Below are 25,142 nucleotides of genomic sequence, written 5' to 3'. Positions count from 1 at the left end.
ATATAAAGTAACCACGCGCACTGTGCATATTTCTGGCGCGATTTTTCGTTCAGTGACGGTACTTCGGCGAACGGGATTGTCGTAGCGAAAGGGTTAAAGACTCTATTATGTTTTGGCTGTGACAAAGCTGCGTATGTTAACCCATTTGCATCCAAGCGCGGAATATTCCGCGAGCCACGACAGTCGTCTATCACCGAGCGCGGAATATTCCGCGAGCTACGACTGTTGACTATCATTGAGCGCGGAATAATCCGCGAACTGACTTTTTCCATTACCAGTTGCTGAATATTCTTCATATGCCACGGATCACGTTTGATCCCTTTCGTGATCATCTCATCTACATTGGTTAATTATATTCTTAAAAAGTTTTACTTTTGTTGCGAAAATCTTTTTAACTGCCCTTATGAGTGAGTGCTGATACGCGCGCGGTGGTACGAGCCAGACGTCAGTTGAACGTCGCTGATGTCTGAACACGGTACCTTAAGTAGAGTCATGATGCAAATGGATTAATATAATTTGTTATTGTGAAAATAAAATAATAACAGGAAGATACGAATATGTCGTTAGTTGAACGTCGCTGATGCCTGAACACGGCACCTTAAGTAGATCCATGATGCATATAGGTTAATGACATAACGAAAGCAGGCCCTACTCTTATAATCTATAACATAAACAACCGACTGCGTAAAGAATTCCAACGTCTTCCACTAGCAGTATTCACTGGGTCAACGAAAAGAATAGATCGCTCAAATATGTCCTCATTTTATGAATTATTTTATGAATTATGATAATATGAAGCAAATAATCTTCACTATTAAAGCAACAAACAAAAACAATCATCACGTATTTTCACGAATCGTGAAGAAGGTCCAGATGTTATATATGTATAGGTAATGGTAACAAATATAGTATGAAATGTGTCAAATGTTCTCGATTTATATGTAAAGAACATGCAATGAAACGTAATAATGTTGTATGTACTCAGTGCACATAAGTAACAAAGGTGCTTATGAAATTTTACATCTTTTAAACAAATTTCTCTCCTCCCCCCTATTATAAATATTATTAGATAATATCCTGAACCAAAAAGTTAGGTGTAAAGTCGACCCTGTATCGGCCCGTTGCGTCGCTTCTCTACGGTCGGCTATTTAAGGGAGTGGTGGGAGCAGTGGAATAAAGGTGGGGATTTCGAGCATAGAATATCGGTGTGGGGTCTCGAGAGACCCCGTTACCGTTCCGCGAGGGACCGTACTCCGAGGGTTAATGGTCGTGATTGAAAATGTGAAAGCTGAGTGACTGAGTGAGATCGTGGGAACCCTTGAGCCGTTCTTCGAAAACGAGGGAGAATAAACAGCGATCTCGGGTACGGCTCGAGCATTCAGACCGATATTTGGAGTGCGTGCGGAAGAACGTGTGCAAGAATTGTATAGACGAGATATTTATGGGAGTTTCAAGTGCAAGCAACGACCGAAAGTTTGAGAATGCGTGTGATTGCGAGTGTCGAAGAACCTGGAGTGCAGAGTTAAAAGAAGGGTGCAAGAACGCAAGTTTGCAGGTCAGTCGTATGAGAGTTAGTTGTCAGTAGCCGCAGTGAGAATCGTAATCGAAACGTTCAAAAGGGGATCCTGGTGTAAATCAAAAAAAGAAAATCGATTCTTTTTTGTTGCTGTAATCAATAGTACAATATTTCAAGAATATATTCTTAAATTTTCATGCAATTCTCAAAACATTAAGGTTTCTACAGCATGTCTATTGCATGCAAGTATACGAACCCGCGGCGTCTTGGGACACTTTAAATCATCACACTTTAAAATGCGTTTTTCTCGAAACAACATTTTTCAAATTGGCAGGAAAGATATCTCAAAAACTAAGTTATCAATTCACTTGAAATTTTGCACACATATATCATGATATATGTAGTAGTCGATGAATCTAAAAATTAAACAAAATAATTAATTTGAACAAACCTTTTTTACATAAATGGACGTAAAATTTTCGCGAAAACATCAATTTTTTCTTCAAAATCTCATATTAACAATTTTCAACTTTTTTAAATTTTGGATGGTTCATCGACTAACTACGTTCATAAAAGGTAAGAAAATTGTTTGTATTCCTGTTTTGGTCAAATAGCGGAGAAACTACAGCACCAATTTGCGACATATTTTAAAACCTAAAAAAAATTTTCTTTCTACTCTATAGTTACTTAATAAAACCTCACAGTTTTCAAAATAGCAAATAAATACTTTCGTCGAAAAAAATTCCTAACTATATCCAGTCTTTCAACGTTCTACACCAGGATCCCCTCTTAAGACGGAGATTAGACGTACACTCTGAGGACGTCCGAGTGCACGCAATTCTGCATATACGTGTATAATAAACATAGTCACTGACACACTAGTAGCAGTTTCGATCCGGCCTCATGATCAACCTCTCTATTATTTAAACAAATGAAATTTTTGAAAATTTTTAAAAGATTCATCTATTTACGTTATACCTAACATAGTCTCTAATAGTTTGTGACATATTTATACAAATGTTTTGCTATTTACACTTCAAAGACGGTTGACAATTTTTTCAGATGGATGGTACCAAATGGAAAATACAGGCAGAAAATTTTTTATTTATTCTGTAATTGTATCTACCAAATTTCTATCGAAATCGGTGATAAACTTTTAGGCATGCTACTTGTAAAGTATGTTACCTATAGGAATTTAAAAATAAAGTTTCAATAATTTTTCGTGGAAACGAAAGTCGAGATCATTTTATTCCATTTAACTATACATTTCTATTTATATATGAACTGGTATGCTAGATTCATTCAGAAGTGTCCTTGGCTTTCCGAAACCGTAAAAAAGTGCAACGAATACATGGGTGGAAATGTTCTGTTTGTCACATAAGTTATTCGAGAGACACAGGCAATATTTGTACGGCGCGCACATCGCTGGAAATCCCGTGGGACGGCACAGGGATAAGGATGATACTTTATTCGCTATACCTGATTTCATCTTCGATGTACCCGAAATTCCTATTTCTATATGATGTATCTTGGTATTGGTGGACTAGATTGGGTCGACACTCTTTTCATTTTCGGTTAAATATTCTCGAATGTAACATGACACGTATATGTATTATAGATACATGCAGACTCCACATATGCATGTGTATACATAGCATAATATATACGATACCAACAAGTCGAAACAAGTCACAGTTACTATACGAATACTTTGAATATTTGACGGATTTTTAAACTTATTTTTCTGGAATATGATATGTTAAATAAAAAAATGTTTTGTTCTTCTTTGACTTATTTTTGCGTCTAGAGTCATTATCTAGCCGATTGTACAACGATTTTAGAAGATCCAGTATAATCATCAAATGTTTATATCAACTTTTCGTACAAATACAATCGCTTGAGGGATATAAACATTTTTCAGTTTTTTATTCATCATTCTTTAGACATCCTATGTTTCTCTTTTTACTAACTGATAACTATTCTCGTCACGAATATAAATATCTATAATGTAAAATCGTTTGAGGTAATACAAGAAAGATAAAATTAACAAATTTACTTACTTTAGATGTATACAGAGGTGTGACCAATTTAACAAAGACACAATTTAAATTACGTCGTAAATTTATATTCAAAGCAGAATATAAAGAGAAGAGAACCTTTCGACATGTTCCTTGAAGCTTTATTTACGTAGAGTGTTCCGTCGTGGAACAAGAAAGACAGTTACGGTCTTCGAACAACTAGGTCTTTAGGGTCAAACAATTCGGCATCGGAATTTTCCTCTCCATGCCTTCTGCATGTTTGAAAGGCTTCACTTGTCGCGAAACACGAGAATCCTGGAAACCCCTAATTTAACGAAATTAGGCGACGACTCTTAAGACTTGGCTGACAATAGGCCTGAGAGCTCTACGTGGTCCGCACACGTTGGAAGCCTCAGGCCCTAGCTAGGGGGCCATAAATGGCCGATAGGGTCACCAGTGCACGGGTGGACCTCACGTACCTCACCTTGGAGGAGAGGGTTTCCTCCACTACCGTCTTCGTTTGGGGGAACCTTCCCTTCCTTCAGAGTGACCGATTTACGGACCAAGAGAACGCCCTTGGTCAAATCAGCCAATAATATTTGGCGAGCTTCCGATTTTTCCTAAGACCGATCTCAGGAAAATCGAGGAGCATGAGTCCTTTTTGAATCGTCAAAGAGTAGAGTTCGCTAGGAATCGTCGAAGAGTCAAGTTCTCTTCGAGACGTCAAACAGTTCAAATCGAATCGACAATGAGTCAGTTCTCTACGAAACGCCGAATAGAGAATCTTGATCCTACTTATCGAGATCATCAAATGTTTAACTCCTCTTGTACAAGAGTCTACCATTCGACTCCAGCCGCGACCTTCTCTTTGTTCGTGCAACTGAAACAGTTGCTCAATATTAATTTGGCGGACAACATTACCTGATCGCGAGACGGCCTTACAACCCGTCGAATCCCACAAAAATCACTCGAGAAGCGACGCGACATTTTTTGGTCCTTCGAGCCGGATAGTGACCTGTGCGCGATACATGGAGCATTTTCTATTATAGTTCGTCGATTATGCAAAATGCGAAGGAATATTTGAAGTAAATATTATTAATCGTAATAAAAACTGTTCGAGAAACAAAAAATTGATTTGTCATTTCATTTAGGGAATTTAAATAATTCGTAACACTTTACTTGCTCATCCTGTATAATAGTTAACGCTATACTTATACAAGTATTTTGTATAAGTATTTTCATTCGCTTCTTTTGTCACGCAAAGTTATAATAGTACTTATATATGCGTCAGAATTATGCCCATTCTAGCATTTATTGCTGACCTCGCTAATAGAACTGAATTCACGAAGTACCATATTTATTAATTTATCATTGTTGCGTGCCCTTTACGATCGTATTACGTATCGTTATCTCTCTCACATTCGTCCTTTCTCCTTCTTTCAATCGAATTTTCAGTAACCATCCACGCAGATAATCCTGGTTATGGTCCAGGACTGTGGATGCTAAAGCGTCCATTTCAGATACTTTGTTTGTCTTATCTTTATAATTGTGCGAGGACAGGTGAATTTATTACGCCATAAATAATCAGACCTTTATTTCTCCCACGAAGCTTCTTGCGAGGCACGAATACACGAATGCTACACTAGTGTATTAATCGGTGGCACTATTTTAAAATTACACAGAGGCAGTTATAATAAAAAGATATACGACTCTCAATCTTTTCAAAGCGATCAAATTTTTCGAGTTCGCTGAACTTCGACGTCAGATTTTGCTTTCATAATTTTTCACCATCGTCATTTGGACGATATAAAACTCGGTTTAGTACAAATCGAAGAATCAATTTGCAAAATATTACAATACGTGCGTACATCGATGCGCATTGTGCAGTATGTATATATGCATTATGTGCTACGATATTATTATTATTACCAATTTAAAGACATTCAAACTAAATTATTTAATTATATATATACCATCGACTAAATCAGCAACATTTAATTTTGTATGTCACGAAGCTGCTTTTGCGATAAATTTATTATGAGATAGTTCACTTGAATTAACTTGATCATGATAAAAAAAACTTTGAAGTTGTGTTTGCTAACATACCTTGTACTTGATGTCAGTAGTGCGTGTTCTTGGTGCTCTGTCGTGTTCGTTGAATCTACCATCGTGTCGATGGTGTACTCAAATATGGACTCGATTAATCGAGGACTAATTGATAGATGAGGAGAAAGGTAAAGAAGTTACAAATTAAAGATATCTGATTAGGAGAATAGAAGTTGGCGGGAGATGAAACGCGATGTCAGAGAAAGAGGTGCTAAGAAAAAGTTGCAGATGGTCGTAGTCAAGGATTTCAGACTGTTTTTCACGAAATGTATATCTCCTGAAGGATTTTTAATATTACTGTAAGGATTTCTATTTCCCTTATGGGTCTATCAAGTACGATGATTCGTTGTTTCTGTTAATCTTCTGTTTGGGTACTAGTCTGCAGGCACTATCCACGAATTGACTATGTGAACATGGATATTTAGCGAATAATTATTTGACAATAAATAATTGTCCACAAATGCTCTATTTTAACGTAATAATAACGATCTCCCTTGGTTCGGTTGATGTGTGATAGCGACTTAGGTAGCGATGTAGTTCGTTCGATGTGTATCGAAGAACTTGTGAGAAATGTGGTCCGCTCAGTGAGTCTGAGGAAACTGACCTTATCTTTCGAAGCTGATGGTGATCAAGCGCTGCCAGAGGACGAGCATTCTCCTGATTGGCCATTTGTTGAACCAAGGGTGTGCCCTTGGTCCGAAAATCGGTCACCCCTAAAGAAGAAAGAACGTCCTTGACGGCAAGATCGATGGTGAAGGAAATCCCTCCTTTAGAGTGAGACGCTTGTGAGGTCACCTGTATGTTGGTGACCATTCTTGAGAGGTTATCGTGACGACGTCACTTTTGGTTTAATTCTTTGAAAGCTGGGATTACTCGGAACCAACGCACATGGCCTGACCCCAACACATGCAGACCTATTATCAGCCAAATTCTAAATGCTATCGCCAAATTTCGTTAAATTAGGCGTTGAAGGACGTCCCGTGTCCGATGACCTGAGCCAATAGAAACGAATTTGCTAAACTGTACAATAACCAAATGGTGATAGAAAGTACCGAACAGCTTAAAAATATTAAATCCTAAACAGATACCTGTGTAACATTGTATTTGGTTTCAATTTTAGTAGGAAAGTTTCCCGAACGTATTAAACATATTCTTGTAAAACAAAAATCGGTGTTATACGAAATCAATTTTTCCTTTCTAAATTATATTTGAATGTCCGTTAAAGAATTCCGATTTTCTGAATTAAATACAACGATATGGTTAGTTATATGTTTCACCCCGCACTGTTATCGTCGTTAAGTGGGAATAGACCACTGCCAGTGATAGAGTAGGCACTTACTATGTAGGGATGAGAAGAAGGCACAGATCCAACAAACCATAAAGGAACAGGAGTAAGGGGAATCGTCTAGTGAATCGCTAGTTGAAATGCTCTCACTCGCGTCGATTATAGTTATTGGCTAAGACAATCGTATCTATTGTTGCACCGCGGTGACGAACAATGAGCAACGAAAGAAATCGTAACAGTGTGAGATACAACGATAGTCTGTGCCATTGACGTGATCGCAACACCGAATGTTAATTGTTGACGAAATAAAAAAGGAATCTCCGTACACTCTGTAATACGAGCCTGTTGAATTATATAAATTAACTCTGTCGCAACAATTGTCGGGAACAAGTATTAAGATGATATTAAATTTTATACTTATCCATTGTTCAGATACTTGCTATTTTGCAAATTTTTCGAAGACTTGCTATCATTTTCGTCGTTTTTTAAGTTGGCTTTTTTATAGACAATGACAAATTTTCCATGTGACATTATTCGATGCGATCTTTAGAATGATCCATGACACTAAAATGGTTAAAAGAGAATAATTGAAAGAGGATTGGGTAAACTCGTTCTTTACAAAGCAGTTACTCTTTCACCCTTTAATAGCGACAGGATTTCAAGTTACGATTCCAATGATACTCTATGTTAATCCTTGATATACCGTTTTGGCGGTATTATTACTCATCGGGAAAAACCATATTGCTGACCCCGTACCCAGATAAAACACGATGTGTACCCTACCCTTGTACCTCAAATTCGGAATCTTCATCTAATTACAAATTACATAGCCCTACCAAGGGTGCACATGCTAGACCTATTTGCTCGTAGAATATAAAAACACGCGAGAGCAAGATTGGAACACAGTCTACTTACTATTTCGAAGCTAAACACAATCTCTTCAAAGAATCGTCGTCAAACAAGAACGACCTAGTGACGATATACACTTTAAGAATGTAAGAGTAACACTCCGTATCTACAATTTCCAATATTTAAAAAATATATTTATTTCATTATCCTACGAATATATGTAGATCCTAATTCTATGTATTCGACAATTGTTCAGAAGAAATTGAAAGGAGCGAGCAGATCCTGCGTCTTCTTTTCATCTCTGCATAGTATCAACTGCTACTTATTATTCCATTAGAAACGATTTGTAAGATTGGGATTTAATTATTTAGATGTTATCGCTATTCTTAGAATAAATTTAATTAAACCATTTTTAAATAATTTTCGATTCCGTTGAAGATATTTTTCTGATATTGTTTCTTATGATAGTAGGGTATGCATCGTCTTTTAATCTTCTGGATATATTTCAATCGGTTAGAATAATTTCTGTTGATCGTATTGGCTAGAATGTGTTTTTGAGAATGACTCGACGTTTGCAGGCTAACATAAGTGCAAATCATCATAGGTTAGTCTGATCGTTGATCGGTACACAGGTTGTCCCTGAATAAGTGAAAAATATTTTAAAACAGGGTAAAGCAAGACGTGTTTATATAAATCTTTTTCTTTATCTTTAAGCAGTAATTCGGTACAAAAATATTCCCTATTTATTCAGAAATACACTTTATAGCCTATTGCTGAGTATAAATTATTTCGAAGACAATCGGAGTAACCTACTAAGGGGGTTGAAAAATATTTTCATCAACTTTCGGAACACTTACGGAAACATTAACGTATATTTATGTAAAATTATGTTCGGTAAATACGATAAGTGATCAAGTTAATAATGAAATTTTATTTTTGTATGTTGCAGATATCTTAACCGTAATTTAATCAATTGTGCCTTGGCATTATGTGCCACTTGAGAATACAATTTTATAGTGAAAATCGAAGTTAAGAAACTGGTGAACTGAACAAGTCGTGATTTTAAATTAATGCAAAAGTGGATTTCGTCGAACGTATTTAATATCTATCGAAATAAAAAGACTGTTTGATTCGCGACAATGATGGAAGTCAGTGTAGTTAATATAAATAGTCGGAAAGCGAGCCTAGCCGGGACAGCAGTACGACAGAGATGAAACATTGTCAGGAAAGGCATTTACCAGCCCAGCCTCATACGAGACACGAACGTCTCGTCTGGGCTAGGAAATTAAACACGAATTTTCAAAGTAAATACGTTAATCAAGGAGAAAATGGAACACAAGCAAACAATTTTGCTCGCACCGGCGTTAAGCAACAGCAGCTGTTGGCGGAGGGACACGTCCGAAGGAGCTTGGACTGGACCAGGTCCAGGGGAGTTGTTACGCGCAACTCTGATTCTTTTCGGCATTCTTTGTGCCAACCTCTTGGTTATATGCGTCATAAACAGCAGAAGATACAGCAAATATATTCACGCACAGGTTAGTACATCTTTTCAAATCTTTATTCGTTACTAGCATTTTACACATAAGTATATGAGATTACTTAGCACGTTGTATGCCGGCTAAATATTAGCTGTTGAGTTCCTGAGTGTTAATACATACTCGCACATGTGCTTACACAAGTGGAGCGGTCGTTTGAAAGAAGGTTTGAATATACTAAAAACTACATAACCACATAAGTAAATTACAGTGGTGAATACATGTCAGAGAAAAAACATCGAATAGAATTAAGATGTAAAAGATGTAATGTATTCCAACCGGATTGCAATAATAATTCGAGAATCAAAATTTCATATTTTTGGGAGGAAGCTCTGATTTAAACTAAACTTTCTATAAAATATATATAAATAATACACGTACACAGATATACACCTGTACAATATATGGTATACATTAAATTTACTTTCCTTATTGTACATCCTTGCAAAGTTTCATTCAAATCAGACATTCTTTTATCGTTATATTCAAAGAGGAACATATAATTCCTATAAACCTAAACAATATTGACTTTTATCATTTTATCTTTATTCGATACCTTTTTGCCCAGTATCGTTGTATTCTGTTTTCCTTAAAACTGTACAAGTTCAAGGAATTATTATATTATATTGTATTCTTACCGAATATCATAATTTATGCCATACAAGACAGATATTATCAAATGCTTACAAATGTTGAAAATATTTATAAAATATGACGGAACTGGCGGTTAAGCGTCAGAATTCTGCAATAATGGCAGACCGGCAAGCAATGTGTTAAGGTAACTATTTCTATATTTATTTAAGAATTACTTTTCATTTTTTGCAGTATGACATATGACAACGTACAATTTTATCTAAAACTTTAATTAAGTACAGGTATTTCAAAATTTATCTTAGAATTTATAAAACATGTTAATTGTTTTAGTTGCGTCAAAAAATTTATTTCTTACGCGAATTTTCTAATATACTAAAAAGATCAAATAAAATATTCGGCATTTCACGAGAAAAGCTTTATGTAAATGAAAAAAAGGATATTCGCACATATCGTCAATTTCTAAGTGAATTTTATTTGAATATTTTCAATTATAGGCCAAGTACCTTATAGAAAATTATGGACTGTAAATGTTAAAGGAATATCTGAAGATTTGGTTATATCTTGTACGATTCTAGGAATTATATTTAATTATAAAATTATTCATTAGGCGTCGTTTATTATAGATTAGGCTTAATCAGCGATGTTGATAACAATTGACATAGAAAAATTTTCTTGTACGAGGTGTAAAGAAAATAAATTTCATGGCTCCTATAGCGTGATTCTATATTTTTGGATGGGTGAAGGTTTGTTAAAAAAATGGACCGAAAAATTGTCCTTGACTAGCTTTTTTCAAAACCAAATGGTTGGAACCCAAACATACTCGTGAAAAATGATATTGAATAGTTTATACTCAGCTTTGGTATCAATCATGTAGGATTTTTAACGGATGTAACATGACTACATAAAACATTGTGCTATCGACGAAGCAGAAGAAAATTATTGGGTCGAGTTAGAAATAGCAGAAGACAACTAACAATATCAGTTCGATGTGAGATTCAGCGGTTGAATCAGCAATTTAGTGAAATCTTCACCTATCCGATGGTACAGAATCGTGCTATGGTGCAGGTCATGGCACTTTCTTCACACTCCGTAACTTATTTCTGACCTATAGGAGTCCTGACCTGTAGCACAAAGCATATGCTGCTATATCGATATTGCGAAATTTGTTATATTAAAGAAGAAATATTACTTAAAGTAAATATAATAACTCTTTATGATCATAGGTAAAATAAAGGATGTTTAAACGATTGAAATATTTCTTCAGCTATTAGTAATAATTAGACTGCAGATGTTTATGTACTTGAAGTATGTTGATATATTAAAATATATTATATAAACATATGGAGTAATATAATAACATATGCAGAAACACATATGTAGTAAATTTATTGAAAATGTGGTATAACAATAGAATAACAAAATGTGGTTGCTCTGTTGCATTGAATTTCCTTTTCACATATTTTACATCGCACAGATACTCCATTGTTTAGAAAATTTGTATCTTCAATTCCATCGATCCAATTTTGAAGCAGTTTTCCTTGTTTCGGGTATGATATTAATTTATCGTTTAAAATAGGAATTTTCGAAGTGGAAATTTTCGTAGTATGCGATATATTTGTTGAATTGGAAAGAGAGTCGGGCAAAAATTAAAGCGTGGGAACCGTATCGTAACTAAGGTTAAAGACTTTATTCTATAAATACTCGAAGGAGCACGTCTGATAGGATATTTTTGGGTTTTCTTCCACACAGGAAAAATCTCTTCTACTATATCCAGACCCTTTCAGATCGCAGCATAAATTCCTTACGTTTATTCCAACAGTATTGATGCTACGAATACTTCGCTATTCCGAATTGTACTAAATTATCGCACAACGGGTATAGCCAAGAATATCAGCTGTATTTGATACTATTTCATAGAGAATGACTTGTTGTCAACATAAATATATACATGCTTTTCTTTGTCACTGACCGTTATCAATCTCATTGACAATGAACACAATTAAATTTTGATTGCATTTGCGACAGATTACACTGATAATTCATAAACGGTATCAAATTCTTGAAATGCATATGACGAAAGTAATTTGAACATGCAAACTGTGTGAAATAAATGATGTATTTTTAGAATCCCCCGATCATAAAATATATTTCTTTCCAGGTCCCATTGTTTTACCTATTTTCGATCAAAATGTGCATTTACATAAACATCCGCGTTCTAATAATAATAAAATAACATTGTCTCAGTATTTCGCTATATTAAATTTTTTGACAATATAATTGTCGATATTTTCGATAAGCTTGTTGATTTTTAAACACGTGTGTGACGAAATATGATCCTCTCCATTATCTTTTTCCTTATTTTTATATTTTTTATATGGATCTGTATTATTGCTGCTATTTTAGTTTATTGCAATTAATAGCAAATAAAAATTTAAATATTAGCATAAGCAAGGTGTTCCATTTTAATTTACATAACAATTTACATTGTTAGATAGTATTGTTATAAACGAAATATCTCAGGAAGTAAATTTCCTCAAAAATAATTTTTTCAAATGACAGCTGTAGGGATTCGAGAGAGAAGAACAACTATAGTACTTATTTCTGTTTCGCTCCACGTTTTTGAAGTTATTCGAAGATCAACTTTGTTTTCGCAGAAAAAATCTTACACTGTCCTTTACAAATTTAAATTTTATCAAAAGAAATAAGGAACTCGTATCTAGGAACTATTTGAATCAGCGTATAGCTAACGATTAGATGCTTAATTTACCAATTTGCTTAAATTTAAATTTGATTTTATAAGGGGAAGAGAAGAGAGGGCTGGATTCTAATGAGTCTAACTCTCGGTGGCCGATTTGACTTTATTCTTCTTGATCAACTATACGCACATACCGCTCTCGTCTCTTGCGTATGACTTCCCGGTTCGCTGCTCGAGCTGCCCTTTCATAGGTGGGGCCTCCTTTGTTAATTCATCGCGAAGATCAAGCGGATCGCCGCTTCGAGTTACGAGCTCCTCACTCACGCCGCCTTATCAGTAACCGCAGCTCGTATAATCTTACATACTCCTACAATTTTTTATACTACCGTTTGATTAAATATTCCACCGTTTCAAAAGTAGCTACCGTTCCCTCATTGATAAGTGACCGTCTTTCTTTTTGTCTTGTCACGTGTCCAGTGCCTTCTGTATCTCCAAAGTCTTACTGATCATTCCAGTGAGCAGTGTGTTCGCGGGCTTCCCTACCGTTCGTAACTTTTTCGCAATAATTACAATTTCATTTTTTATTCGTTTTTTGGAAACCTTTTTTAATATATCATTGGTTACGTATCATAGTACATTTACAAATATTCGGACAATTTTTACTTCAAACATTTTTATACATTGACATGTATGACAGAGTCCCTTAATCAATCTATAAGTACCACATTGGCCTAAGAATGCATGTATACAAAATTACATTACATATAAGAATAGATTTGGAAGTAATTTGTTTCAGATTCTTGGTCACGTATCCTCTTTACACGAATTTTCAATTTCAATGAGTATCGAAGTATCGTAGAATCCGTTTAATATGATCCCTTTTGAACTTGCAATCTTTAATAATAATAACAGATTGATAACTCAATTTGTTACAAATATATATACGCTTTTTTCTTATAAACGACTCCTTTTAGAAGCAGCATAAAATTTATTCAAAAAATGTTGAAGCATATAATCTGTAACGTGTAACGGGCTAGAAAATCGGAGTACTTGCACTTAGGAGGCTGTCGCTCTGGTCCATTTGACTGTTTTTGGACATAACAGACAGTCGGCGGATACACCATAGCCATAACCCATCCATCCCTTAAACAGTTACCAATTGAGACAAAATTTCCTCCAGTTTCAAAATTCATTCCCCAACGATACAAGACAAACCAATAGAAACACACTGCGAAGAGACATATCTAGATTTTCAGAACCCATCGATCGACAACATCGTACAGAACTCAATCAACGATAAAACAAGTAACAACTCGATCAATAACTATGGTCTTCACCGAAGTCGACAAAACAGGAAATCGCTCTATCATAACTAGGTCTGTATATGGTTAAATCCATTAATGTATAATAAACTTATCATAGGTTGTCTGCCGTTCATTCGTGTTCATTATCTTCTGAATATAGTAACCATAATTATAGCTAATAGTTATTATAATTATACTTTTCGAACCTTTTTACTCTATATTGCATACCGTGACGGAGAGTTTATTGAATTTCTTGCGTTTCAGCATTACTTTCGAAATTTCTTCTTGTGCAAATCGGTTAGCTTTATTTCCATGTAATAATTCATAGTTATCATCAGCAATATCTTTACGTATTTCCGATATAGATGTTGTAGCTACCATTTTGATAATCGTTAATGTGAATATCTCTCTGGCATAAATCAAAGATGCAAAGATTGTGGGTCTAAGTCTCGACGAGACGATAAGGTACAACGTATCGTGAAATTCGGTTCAGGACTGTATAAAAATATAAAATTTTTATTTTTTCTTCTAACATTAGCCGAATTTTGATTATAATAGGAGAATTATTTTTAACTTATCTTATATAGAGCGCTTTAGGATCGGCTAGTCGCGACAACAATAGTCGATTGATAATATTATCTTTAATTATAATAACAGCAATAACTGTATTTGATAGAACCTGCTTGTGGTAACATTATTTGAAGTTAGATATTTCTTATCTTAACGCGTTGAGTTTCCATTTTCATTAGAACTGTCTTGTAATTGTTCAGATGCTATTTATGCTAGTATATACGTTTTGTACTACTGGAAAATTTACCATACATAGACTTTGTAGAGTACTTACCTGTCTCTGTAGTGAATTCCATTATGTTACTAAGAAATCGATAAATTATGCGAATCGTGCATTCTTCTTTACAACGAACCTTACAGATCTTCTATGAGAAATCGAAAATTACAAAACAAAATTTGTTTATAACTAAAAAGTAGTAAAAATTATTTTCTACATTTAAAGGAGATACGTTAAATATATGTTGTCACTTGTATACAGGTTTTGAGATAAATATATTGAGTTTTCCTCTGAATGCGATTTAATTAATTTTTTTTAATTAATTTTGTCAAGGTCAAGCAGTAAATAAACCAACGTAAACAAAAACCTCCATAGTCGCTGCGATGTGAGACTAGAATTAAACAAAAATGGATTATTACATAGGATACATTCGATATAACTTCACATAGGGTAAAAGAAAATTCAGTAGCAATTAAAATCAATTCAAATCAAATTCAGTACGTGATTTCTACAAGAAAGAACGAAACGTTATAAGACAACAGAAGCCATAGGAAACAAAAGACAATGTTAACTGTTATACTCGCTCGGTAGATGGTACGAGCGTTACAATTCTTATGAATAATCTCTTACAAATTACTTAATTAATTCCTATAATTTCTTAGTACGAGTATTATGTGTTAAATGTATTATATTGTTTGCGTAAAATGTTTTTTAAATTTTATTAGCCAATCGAATTTTCCATGCTGTTTTTTGCTAGAGTGTAATACTCATAAGAAATATTCAAATATAAATGGTAGCTATATTAATTCTTTCATTCAAATTATTTTTTACATTTTCTTCTATTTGCGGCTGCAATGTTGCGTAGAGTTGCTGTAATAAAATATCACTTTGCTTTGAGCAAGCAATTAGGTTCGCTAAACTGCTATTGTTTTTTCTTTGTATAGTCGGTTACGGTATACAATGCCGAATAGAACAATGAAGAGTATAATACAACGGTATAATAATTTTTTAGTACCTTTTAATGCCGCATAAGGGAAATGTTGCATTTTTAACGAATAAAGAGAATACCCGGAAAATTGTCTACAAATAGTCATTTTAATGTTGTTGCAATTGTTGTTATTGTAGACCATGGCTATAATTTGAAATATAGGGTTCCTTGATAATCCCAACGAGCACAATGGAACCTTTCGAAAGTTTATCCAGTATCAGCTTTCTTCGCTGTTATCTCTTTTGTCTCAGTGCAGTATCGTGTTTCAGGATTACAAATTTAATTTTTTTTCGTATCTTTTCAGCTGCTAAATATTTAGAAAGCAGATTATTTTGGGCATAAACGTGTAAATAAAGCCCACATACATGAACGGTCTAAATTTTTACGTTGGGGAAACGCGTATCGTGTGTGTAAATATATTTCCTTGTATACGTTAAAGATTTAATTATTATTATCAACATTGAAGTTAATTGTAAGGATAATGATTATTGAATTCTTCTTTCTCTCGTATGAAATAAACTGTAGAAAGAAACCTAGTTGAAAGAAAAAAAAATGAACAATAACTTGATTTATAAATATTTTTCATATTCGTTTACAGTTCATATACATGAATTAATACAAATGAGGTTATATAATATAATCGAGCATGCTGAATATTGGTAAGATTAGTTCTGCAATCATGTTGATTGTAATATTTATATACCTATTCGTTTCATCGTACTAACAAGAGAAGGACATGAAATGTTCGACTTCGATTTTAACGTGGTTTTGTAGAACGAAAGTCGAGGTTATCCCCTTTGATGTATGTCAAATATTAGGCGTACTATAATACCCGAATTTTATACCCGATATTTTAAAAAATATAAATAATTAAAATTACATACCCTGATACAGAACAAGGTGTGTCTTGATTTAAACTCCGTGCTTTAAGATTGAAGTGGTGAATTGGTATAAATTTCGAACCACGGGATCACTAGATCGGAGTTTAAATCACGACACACCTTGTTGAGCATCAGGCATGTAATTTTAATTATTTATATCTTAAAAACTATTGAGTATCTACACATAATATTTTGCATACATACCTCAACTACCGTTCTGCAGAAGCACGTTAAAATCGAAGTCGGACACTCGTGTCTTTACCTTGTTAAAGAAAATCAGGCATGAATCTGACTTTCGAGTAAAAATACTACCCAATATAACAGTTGAAATAAAATAGGAAAGCTTAAATGTAAAATAGCTATTTGAAATATAAAAACAATATAACATCAATTCAATTACCCCTTTCGCGATAGGTGCCGTACATATACAATAGTTACTTGGTGCATCACAGCAGCTAACGCCGATAATATACGAAGTATGGTACAGGTGTGCCGTTACGAAAGGGTTCATTTTCGTTTATTATATGTTAAAAAGCATAAATAGTATCGACGAAGATGTTTTTTATAGAGATGTGAAAGAAGTACCCATTTTCACTACTTAGTGTTTTTAGTATTTGTTTACTGCCTTTTTATGGGAGATTCATTAATTAGAGGCCATTTGTCTACATAGTTGTTGAGTAAATTCAAAGTTGAGTGAATTTTTTAACTCTCCAATAATAGACCTTTTATTGTCGTTAAAATGGTCAAGATGTGTTGCCATAGCAATAATATCTGGGTGATAATATTTCATAAACGTGGAAAGTTCATTTCAGCCAGGGCTCTTTCAGGTATTTATGGGTAAAATGCCGTAACTTTTTTCCTTATTCTCATTTCTCTTGCTGTCGAGTTTCTCTCTTTTTCGGTCCCTTCGCTGCTTCAGCTCGAATGGCAGCTCTTTTCTATGCTCTTCGACCAATTTCTTTATGTCTTCCTTATTGACTTCTCAGCCTATGGAATTGCTCATGTATACTATTTCTTGCACAATGTGATATTCCACACCGACTTTTGTAAACTTACTTAGTTCTTTAGAATTATAACGCCAAGCTATAATAGTTTCTATGTCATCCAAACGTCGAACAGAAATCTCCCTCCAATTATCGAAAATTATATAAGCGGTGTTCGTCATATCGAAATGCTCTTTCTAAAAATCTACTATAAGTATATCATTGAAAAAAGGAACTCAAAGGTATTTTTTAATCACTAATTTTCTATACAGTTTTCTAAACTTTAAGACCGTCAGCTAGTTTCTAAGCTGCTGCGGAAATGTGATACTATGTAGATGGTAAGAAGTGAAACTCGATGAAACTCACCAGTCCGGTAATTCTTCTATTAAATTAACAGGGTGAACTGTAGCGTTAGCCACGACCGAAAGAGCGTCCAACGAATGATCCTTCTTGAGGTAGTTGCGGGAAGTACAGCCAAATACCTTGATCAATCATCCAGTCAGAGGAAAGTCTCTGGATCGTTTAAATTCTGTGGTTTGTGCATCAAAAAACTTCTTCCTAACGCTTCTTCCTAATGTGTTCAAAACTTCTGTTGTTATCTAAATGATACACGAACAGTGATTCTACCCTAAAATCACTCTAATCGTTTTTTATCGAAATCGAATGTTTTAATAAATTTTGTAATAATCGATCGTTAATATGACAGATATTAACAAGATAAATTATATTTTTTAAAATTTCAATTTTATTTTTTATGCCCATAATACTCTAATATTTGTCATGTATCTAATTGAAGATTATACTCATCATTCGAATTCACTCAGACATCACAGTAGTTCGAAAACGCGATTTCTATATTGTCACACGATGTAAAATTTGTGATAATCGATATTTTTATAATGCAGTTTAGATACAGCACGACGTAATCAACACAAATGTTTCCATTTTACTGTTTTGTTGACATTGATTTGTGTTAGTCTAGTTCTCTAAACACAGGTTTCCTGTGACATGGAATAAATGAACAATATTATAGAAGAGTTGAGTATACCAGATTCTACTTAGTCATTACTTATTGTTAATTATATATGTTTCTAAAACACTACATGCAGGCTATTGCATATAAACATACCGTTTATGAATATCAGGAAAATATTCGAACGCGGAAACTGAAGTTGTAATTGATGATAAAAATAATTCAACTAAATGTTGACATAAATTAATGCAGACATTGTGATCTTGTATGCAATTTTGTGCTCTTAGAAGAAGGTATATTGAATTCTTTTATTTGAGGTGAATTTTGTATTTATTATTGCACTGAGTCCATTTCATTTGTTAAAAATTTAGGAAACTGAAGTTCGAATATTTTCGCGTGTCTATATGTCAGATTGTCGTTAGAAATACATGGTTGATGGTTTCTTTGACGAGAAAGGAAAGGTTTTCTTGTAAAACGAAGCTAGTAAAGGATATAAAATGTGTAATTACAAATTTTGTGTTAAACAACATTTTATAGTTTCTTTGAAAACGTTAATTACTATGCCAAAACATTTTGTTTCTCCTAATCTACATATTGATTCAAATTTTGTATCGATTATCTATGTTCCGTTTGATATTATCTTAGAGTATATGTCAGGATGGTCGTAGTTGCGACAGAATGTCTCTATTTTCAATTATTTCCTCAAATTCCTCACCACATTGTTCAGTATCATTCCTTTCTGTCCTGTCAGACTCACCATGTCCCGCAACAGTGTGTAATCCAGTTCTTTTCCCAAATGCAATAAATCACCCCTTAGTGCTGAGAGAACTTCCCCTAGGTTATTGTTTTTATCCAAGAATTACAGTCTTAAAATCCTTAAATAGTCCTGTGTATATACTAACGATATACTATCGTTTGTTATTTGCTTTTCATCAACGTACATTCATCCAATTATCGAATAAACAAATTTTCATCTATTTCGCAATATTGCAATTTCAATTGCTTAATACAAAATTTCCTTTAGCTAATGTCTACTATATTTCTTTCATTTCCACAATTGGAGACTTGTTAATTTTTTAATTTCTTTTTTATTTTACTTACTCTATGAAGTTATACGGAATTATTACTAATATGTATTACATATAACTTAAAGGAAATTTCAGATTTAAAACTTTTAAAAAATCCATTTCTTTTTTTAAATGTTTTAATTCTTGATGTATGCAGAACATATAGTCAAAGAGAAATGCCAAGTTTTAAAAATAATCAATCTTATAGACAGCTACTGCAGTGGTTTAATTTTACTAATAAAATTTTATATACATTTTTCTCTGAACATCATTGTCCAACTGACGAATAAATATCTCAAAAACTATTTGATCTATTTAAATACAGTAAAATGTCGATTATCCAAATTTTCAATCTATGTACATACGTACATATGAAATTCGCCTTATGCTTGAATAATCGATCATTTGTATAATCGAAATTCGTATAATCGATATTCTACTGCAAATCGTTTTCTGAATTATAAAATATATTCTTCGCCGAGCACTAAATCCCCAATTTTCGTGTTCTTTCAAATTTTCTAATTCTTAAAATCTATAGGATTTTGAAAAAAAATTTCTTAAAACAATAAATTCGCAATATCAAAAAATGATACCAACATTTTTTTTTTGCTTCTTTAAATTACTAACTTGCAAATTTCGTGCAGTTTAAGAATATATTCACTTTCTTTATTATTTAAAATTTATAACTGTGGAAATAAACACCCTACCCTCACCGTTCGCTATTTTGATTAAATAAAAAATTTTATAATTGTTTTTGTGTTTAAAATATCAGTAATAAAATGAAGAATCGCAAAAATTATCATTTTATTTGGTGTAGTAAAAAAATTTTTTAAATTCATTCCTAATTTGCTACATCGGAAGCTTCTCTTAACAAATCAAATAGAAATCACTGCATTTTATGAGAAACTCACATGCAATTATATGTATTATATATTAATATGTTATAATATGTATATATAATATGTATATATAGTTATTATAGTTGTATATAAAAATAATGCAAGCATAATTGATAATTTTCTGGAGCTGGAAATTATTGCTTTCCTAAACTTTGAATTAATTAACATCCTTATTTTATTTTAGCAATTCGTGATTAAGACTCTGTAGCATGGTAATTTAAAGAAGTTCGAAAATGAATGATAATGAGCAGGATAGCTGACGTACTAATAATCCTATTGTTATTTGCAAGTAGAGCATCTGGCGCCACTTAATGTGATTAACAAATTAACAGGTCCCAATCGGCAGTGTTTACTTTTCATCATGATAACAAAGGTAGACAGTAACGGAATGGAATAATCGGCAAAGCGATCATATTTCTCTACGTTTGTCGTAGCATCTTCGTTCGTTACAGTATTCATAGCATTTTCCTGTATCCAACAGCTCCCGAGATATTAACGAAGTGGATTTGTTAATTCCAATTTCGAAACTTATTTTTACGAACTACAAAGATATATAGAGTACTATAGCAATATTTTTGAAGAAACACTTGGTAATAAAATTTATTCGTGTCACGAAAAAGATTTATACGACATTAACAAATATTAAAACAAATCTTTCTTGTCTTATGCCATAATAAGTAGGCAACGAAATTTTGAAATATGAGAAAATATTTGTTGCGATAGTAAAGATAATATAGCGTATATTTATTTTATTTGGTTTCACTTTTTAGTTCAAATTATTTATTATTCAATTATTATTAACTTATTGTTTATTCTTTTCTTATTATTTATTATTATCATTACGTATTTGTTATCTATTATTACTTGTAGTTTACAACGATAAAGAATGATTTATTTTTAATTTTAACGTTACCGTTTTGGATTAGGTGTGTAATAGCGAAAACATATTACGCCTTGATATTTACGATTGTATCGTGAATAGTGATGCAACTAAATTTATTGGAGATCACAATTCAGATTCGTCTGAAAATTACGATAATTTTCGATAAACTCTACGATACAGTTCCATTTCTCTTAGTACTTGTAATTTATTTCAAAGAATATGATATTCAAAATCCCGCTATTCAGATTGAGAAAAAGACAGTTTGATTTGTTTGTTAACCAGAAATTCTTCCTGTCTAATTTCACAAATTTAATCAAAGCTCTGGAAAGTACATATGTATTCTGCGTTTAGAATCTAAGATATTGCGTAGAACGATTGCATTTTCTCCTCGGATCCCAAGGAATTCTAACAATGTTTCAAAGAAAATTTCTTATTGACCTCAAAATTTATAGATCCAAACTTGTAACTCAGAGCGTAATTTTCTCCATCATTTGGACTTACAGTGATGCAATATTATAACTGAATTTCCCTTTGTTAGAGTATCTCTGGTTTTAATATTTAAACTTTGTCTAAGATTTCAGTATTCAAATTTTGTCAGTATATTCTGTAGGATTAAATAAGAAAGAAATGTTCGTTTAAAGCTTTATGAACAAATTCAGTACGGAATACAGAGTAGATAGTAGCAGACTCCAGTTATCACGATATTATAATAGAATCGATTAGCAATATTTACATTTGGTATATTCGTGTAAGATTCAGAAGCACGATTGCAAATGACAATTTGTAAACACTGTAATTCCGTGCTACTTTATTTAGAAATCTAGGTTAATATAGGTTGCATGTTATAGCAACTTGAATATTCCAATTACATAGACCGTAAATGAAGTGGATATCTACATACATTCTCGATTTGTAAATAATTGCGCAAATAATAACTTTGATGGCATCAAACAATAAATATAGCTGACACGAGTAACCTAAATGTAAACAAGACCAATTTATCATTGTGCAGTAGTAACAGCAGTTTATTATTATATAACAGTTTATTATATGACAGTTAATTCCCCTGTATTTCATATTTTTGTCATAACTTTTTGATACAGTTTCTACATTACAATGTTTATATAACATTTTTTTTCATTTGGTTTTGTAGGGTATATTGGCAAAGTCTGAATACTGAAACCTAGGACACACTGTATAAATGTAGGATATTTTATATAAATTTCAAGCACAAAACTGTTGTTTCTTATCTTCGATATTTGCTTCGATTATTTCGATTATTTATTTCATCTTTCGATACCGTTGCAGGCAAAACGTCCGAGGTGTGAGACCGACATTCAACGATTATTAGCAATAGTTATTACCGCACGAACAAAACATCTCCCCTTCAGGACAGATAGGATAGAATGTTTTTCTAGCACCTATGTCACCATGACCGCAATGTAGCCGTGTCGAATGTCGCGAATGTCACTCAAGTTAGTAACGGTTTATAACAGCATTGTTTCGCGAACCGGTGGTAGTTAACGACTCTGTCTAGTGTCCCAACCATCTGCGAAACAAGTTGTGATTTTCCATAATTTCAACGTGTCAGCCAATGTTAGACTAAATTGAAGGCCAAAACATTTGAGAAAGTTTCACGAACGTTCATACTGTTGCTATGGTGGAACAGTGTCAATGCTTATCAATAGATACGTACAATATTCTCTTCTAACATACATTTTGGAAGACACGCAGCTATCGAATCGATGAGAGAAAATTTTTATTCCAATTTTCTCGATTATAGGTTAATTGAGTTTATTCTTGGGTTGACATCATCAAGCTTTCGAATAAAAAAATTAACAATTAAAATTAATTTCTTTGACGAAACATAATTCTCAGGAAATTCGTATTAAAAATTTAATGTCCACGAAAGACATTATGGTCACAAATATGAGAATGAATCATGCGTTATAACAAAAGAACGATTATATGTATACTCGTGTACGAAACGAACATTTATGCTCTCATTTCCAAAATATGATAACGAGTAAAAAACAAAGCATTGAAATAATTCCCTAATATTTATATCAAATAATCCAAATTGAAATAATTTCGAATGAATATATTTAATCTTTCGGAAAAAATGAGAAATAATCGCTTTATATAAAACATTTAGTCGAACAAAATTTATTTAACGAAACATTAAAAAATATAGTCCTTTGTAACACTTCAGTTATTATGAAATTTTTAATCTACCATAAATAAGTCCAGAAAATTGGAATTTCATTATACTTAAATTCAAGTCATATTGTAGATTTGAAATAATCATGTTTTCAAACTTTGCAACTAATATTTCCTTCTATTGAAATTCATATTATACATTATAGGCGACTTTATCTTGGCATAGTTCCTTTGAAATAATAAATTTTCCACTCGATGGAACAAAAACGTAAGAATCTTCATTGGCAAGTTTATGACACGTTTGTGAAGAGAAAGGTTTATTTTTGAGTCAGTACGTTAGCTTATCGTCGTCAATACGGATTCAATTGCTGGAAACTGGAACAAAAGCTTCGGAATTTTCCATTTTCTTCAACGATCGAGAAAACTTCTCGTCGCTGTATATACGAGTAGTCGATCAAGTATATCATCCAAACGGTTGATTAGCATTTTAGACGATAAAATATATCCAACAAATATCTTAATTTCTAAATCATATTGGTCGAAATCAATTGTTTACGATTTTGTACCAGTGAAGTTAACGCGGAACATCGATCATTCGAATTGTTTAAAATAGAACCTATTTCACGTGAACAATCGGACTGATGAAATTAAATTTTTGATTATGTCATAAATCAATTAGAAATTAAGAAATTTTTATATTTTGATGTTTTTCGCGTGAAGGAATACGTAATCGATAAGATAAATGTAGTATGAAGAATTGTTGGAAGTTAGCTACGCCTATGCAACGATGACGACAGGCCTGTTAGAGGTTACAGGCCAATACCGACCTTTATACATCAAGGGGTCGGTTTTTGGGGTTTAAAAGGGCCTGCTGTCCCTCCAAGCCCCTCACTCACAAATCAGGAACAGTACAGATACCTTATATATTGTGACCCACAGTGGCATTAAAGAAGACTCTATTGCATAAAGTGTATAAATTTCACGTATATTAAACCTTTATAAATACAATTGCTGTATGACTGAATACGGTTAGTTTCCTGCACGTTAATCATTTGGCTATTTCCTTCACGATATTCCCAACAAGAATAAATGAAACATTTTTAGACACTGTTAAATTGTGGATTTCTTCTAACATAAACCATTTGTACATCATTTATTTCCTTCTGATGCTTTGCACATTGCGGTACGATACCTAATGTACTTTTAGCTTTGTTATACGTATATCGGATTATCACATGGACTAGTCATCTCTTGTTGTCGCATCGTCATTCCTTTCATTATTTATGTCAAGCACCGATGAAATAATATTATTATAATTCATCATTTTATATCGTAAATTATTTTTGCCCATGTTTATCCATTCTGAATATTCGCGGTGTTACAAATAATACCGGTGGTGACGTTGTGAAAATAAAAGATACGAAGAGTCATCTTCGCTCATTTTAAAGGACAAGACCTCTACCTTTTTTGCTTTATATTCGAATATGGCGCGAGAAAACGAAGATGATTCTTTTTACCAAAAATTTTCCAAGTCCAAACGATTTCACGGAGTTTAATAAATTTTCTTCGCGGTTCGTTTTACAACGAGTTTAAAGAAACAAGCCTCTCCTTTATAACAA

General features: G+C 33.1%; 1 protein-coding gene across 1 annotated transcript in view; it reads left to right on the top strand.

The window, feature by feature from the left end:
• Positions 1-8,967: 8,967 nt before the first annotated feature.
• The window catches only part of LOC108550011 (trace amine-associated receptor 7d), a gene marked incomplete at its 3' end in the record, with an annotated part of 117,266 nt that continues 101,091 nt past the window's right edge, over positions 8,968-25,142 (top strand). Inside the window, exon 1 of the mRNA XM_017903603.1 lies at positions 8,968-9,309. Within this exon, the coding sequence (XP_017759092.1) occupies positions 9,103-9,309 (207 nt within the window). The remainder of the gene's footprint in view (positions 9,310-25,142) is intronic.

Source organism: Eufriesea mexicana, unplaced genomic scaffold (assembly GCF_001483705.2).
Source record: "Eufriesea mexicana isolate 0111107269 unplaced genomic scaffold, ASM148370v2 scaffold2438, whole genome shotgun sequence".
NCBI lineage: Eukaryota > Metazoa > Arthropoda > Insecta > Hymenoptera > Apidae > Eufriesea > Eufriesea mexicana.
The sequence above is the reverse complement of the archived record's forward strand: the minus strand, read 5'-3'. Positions and strand labels throughout refer to the sequence as shown.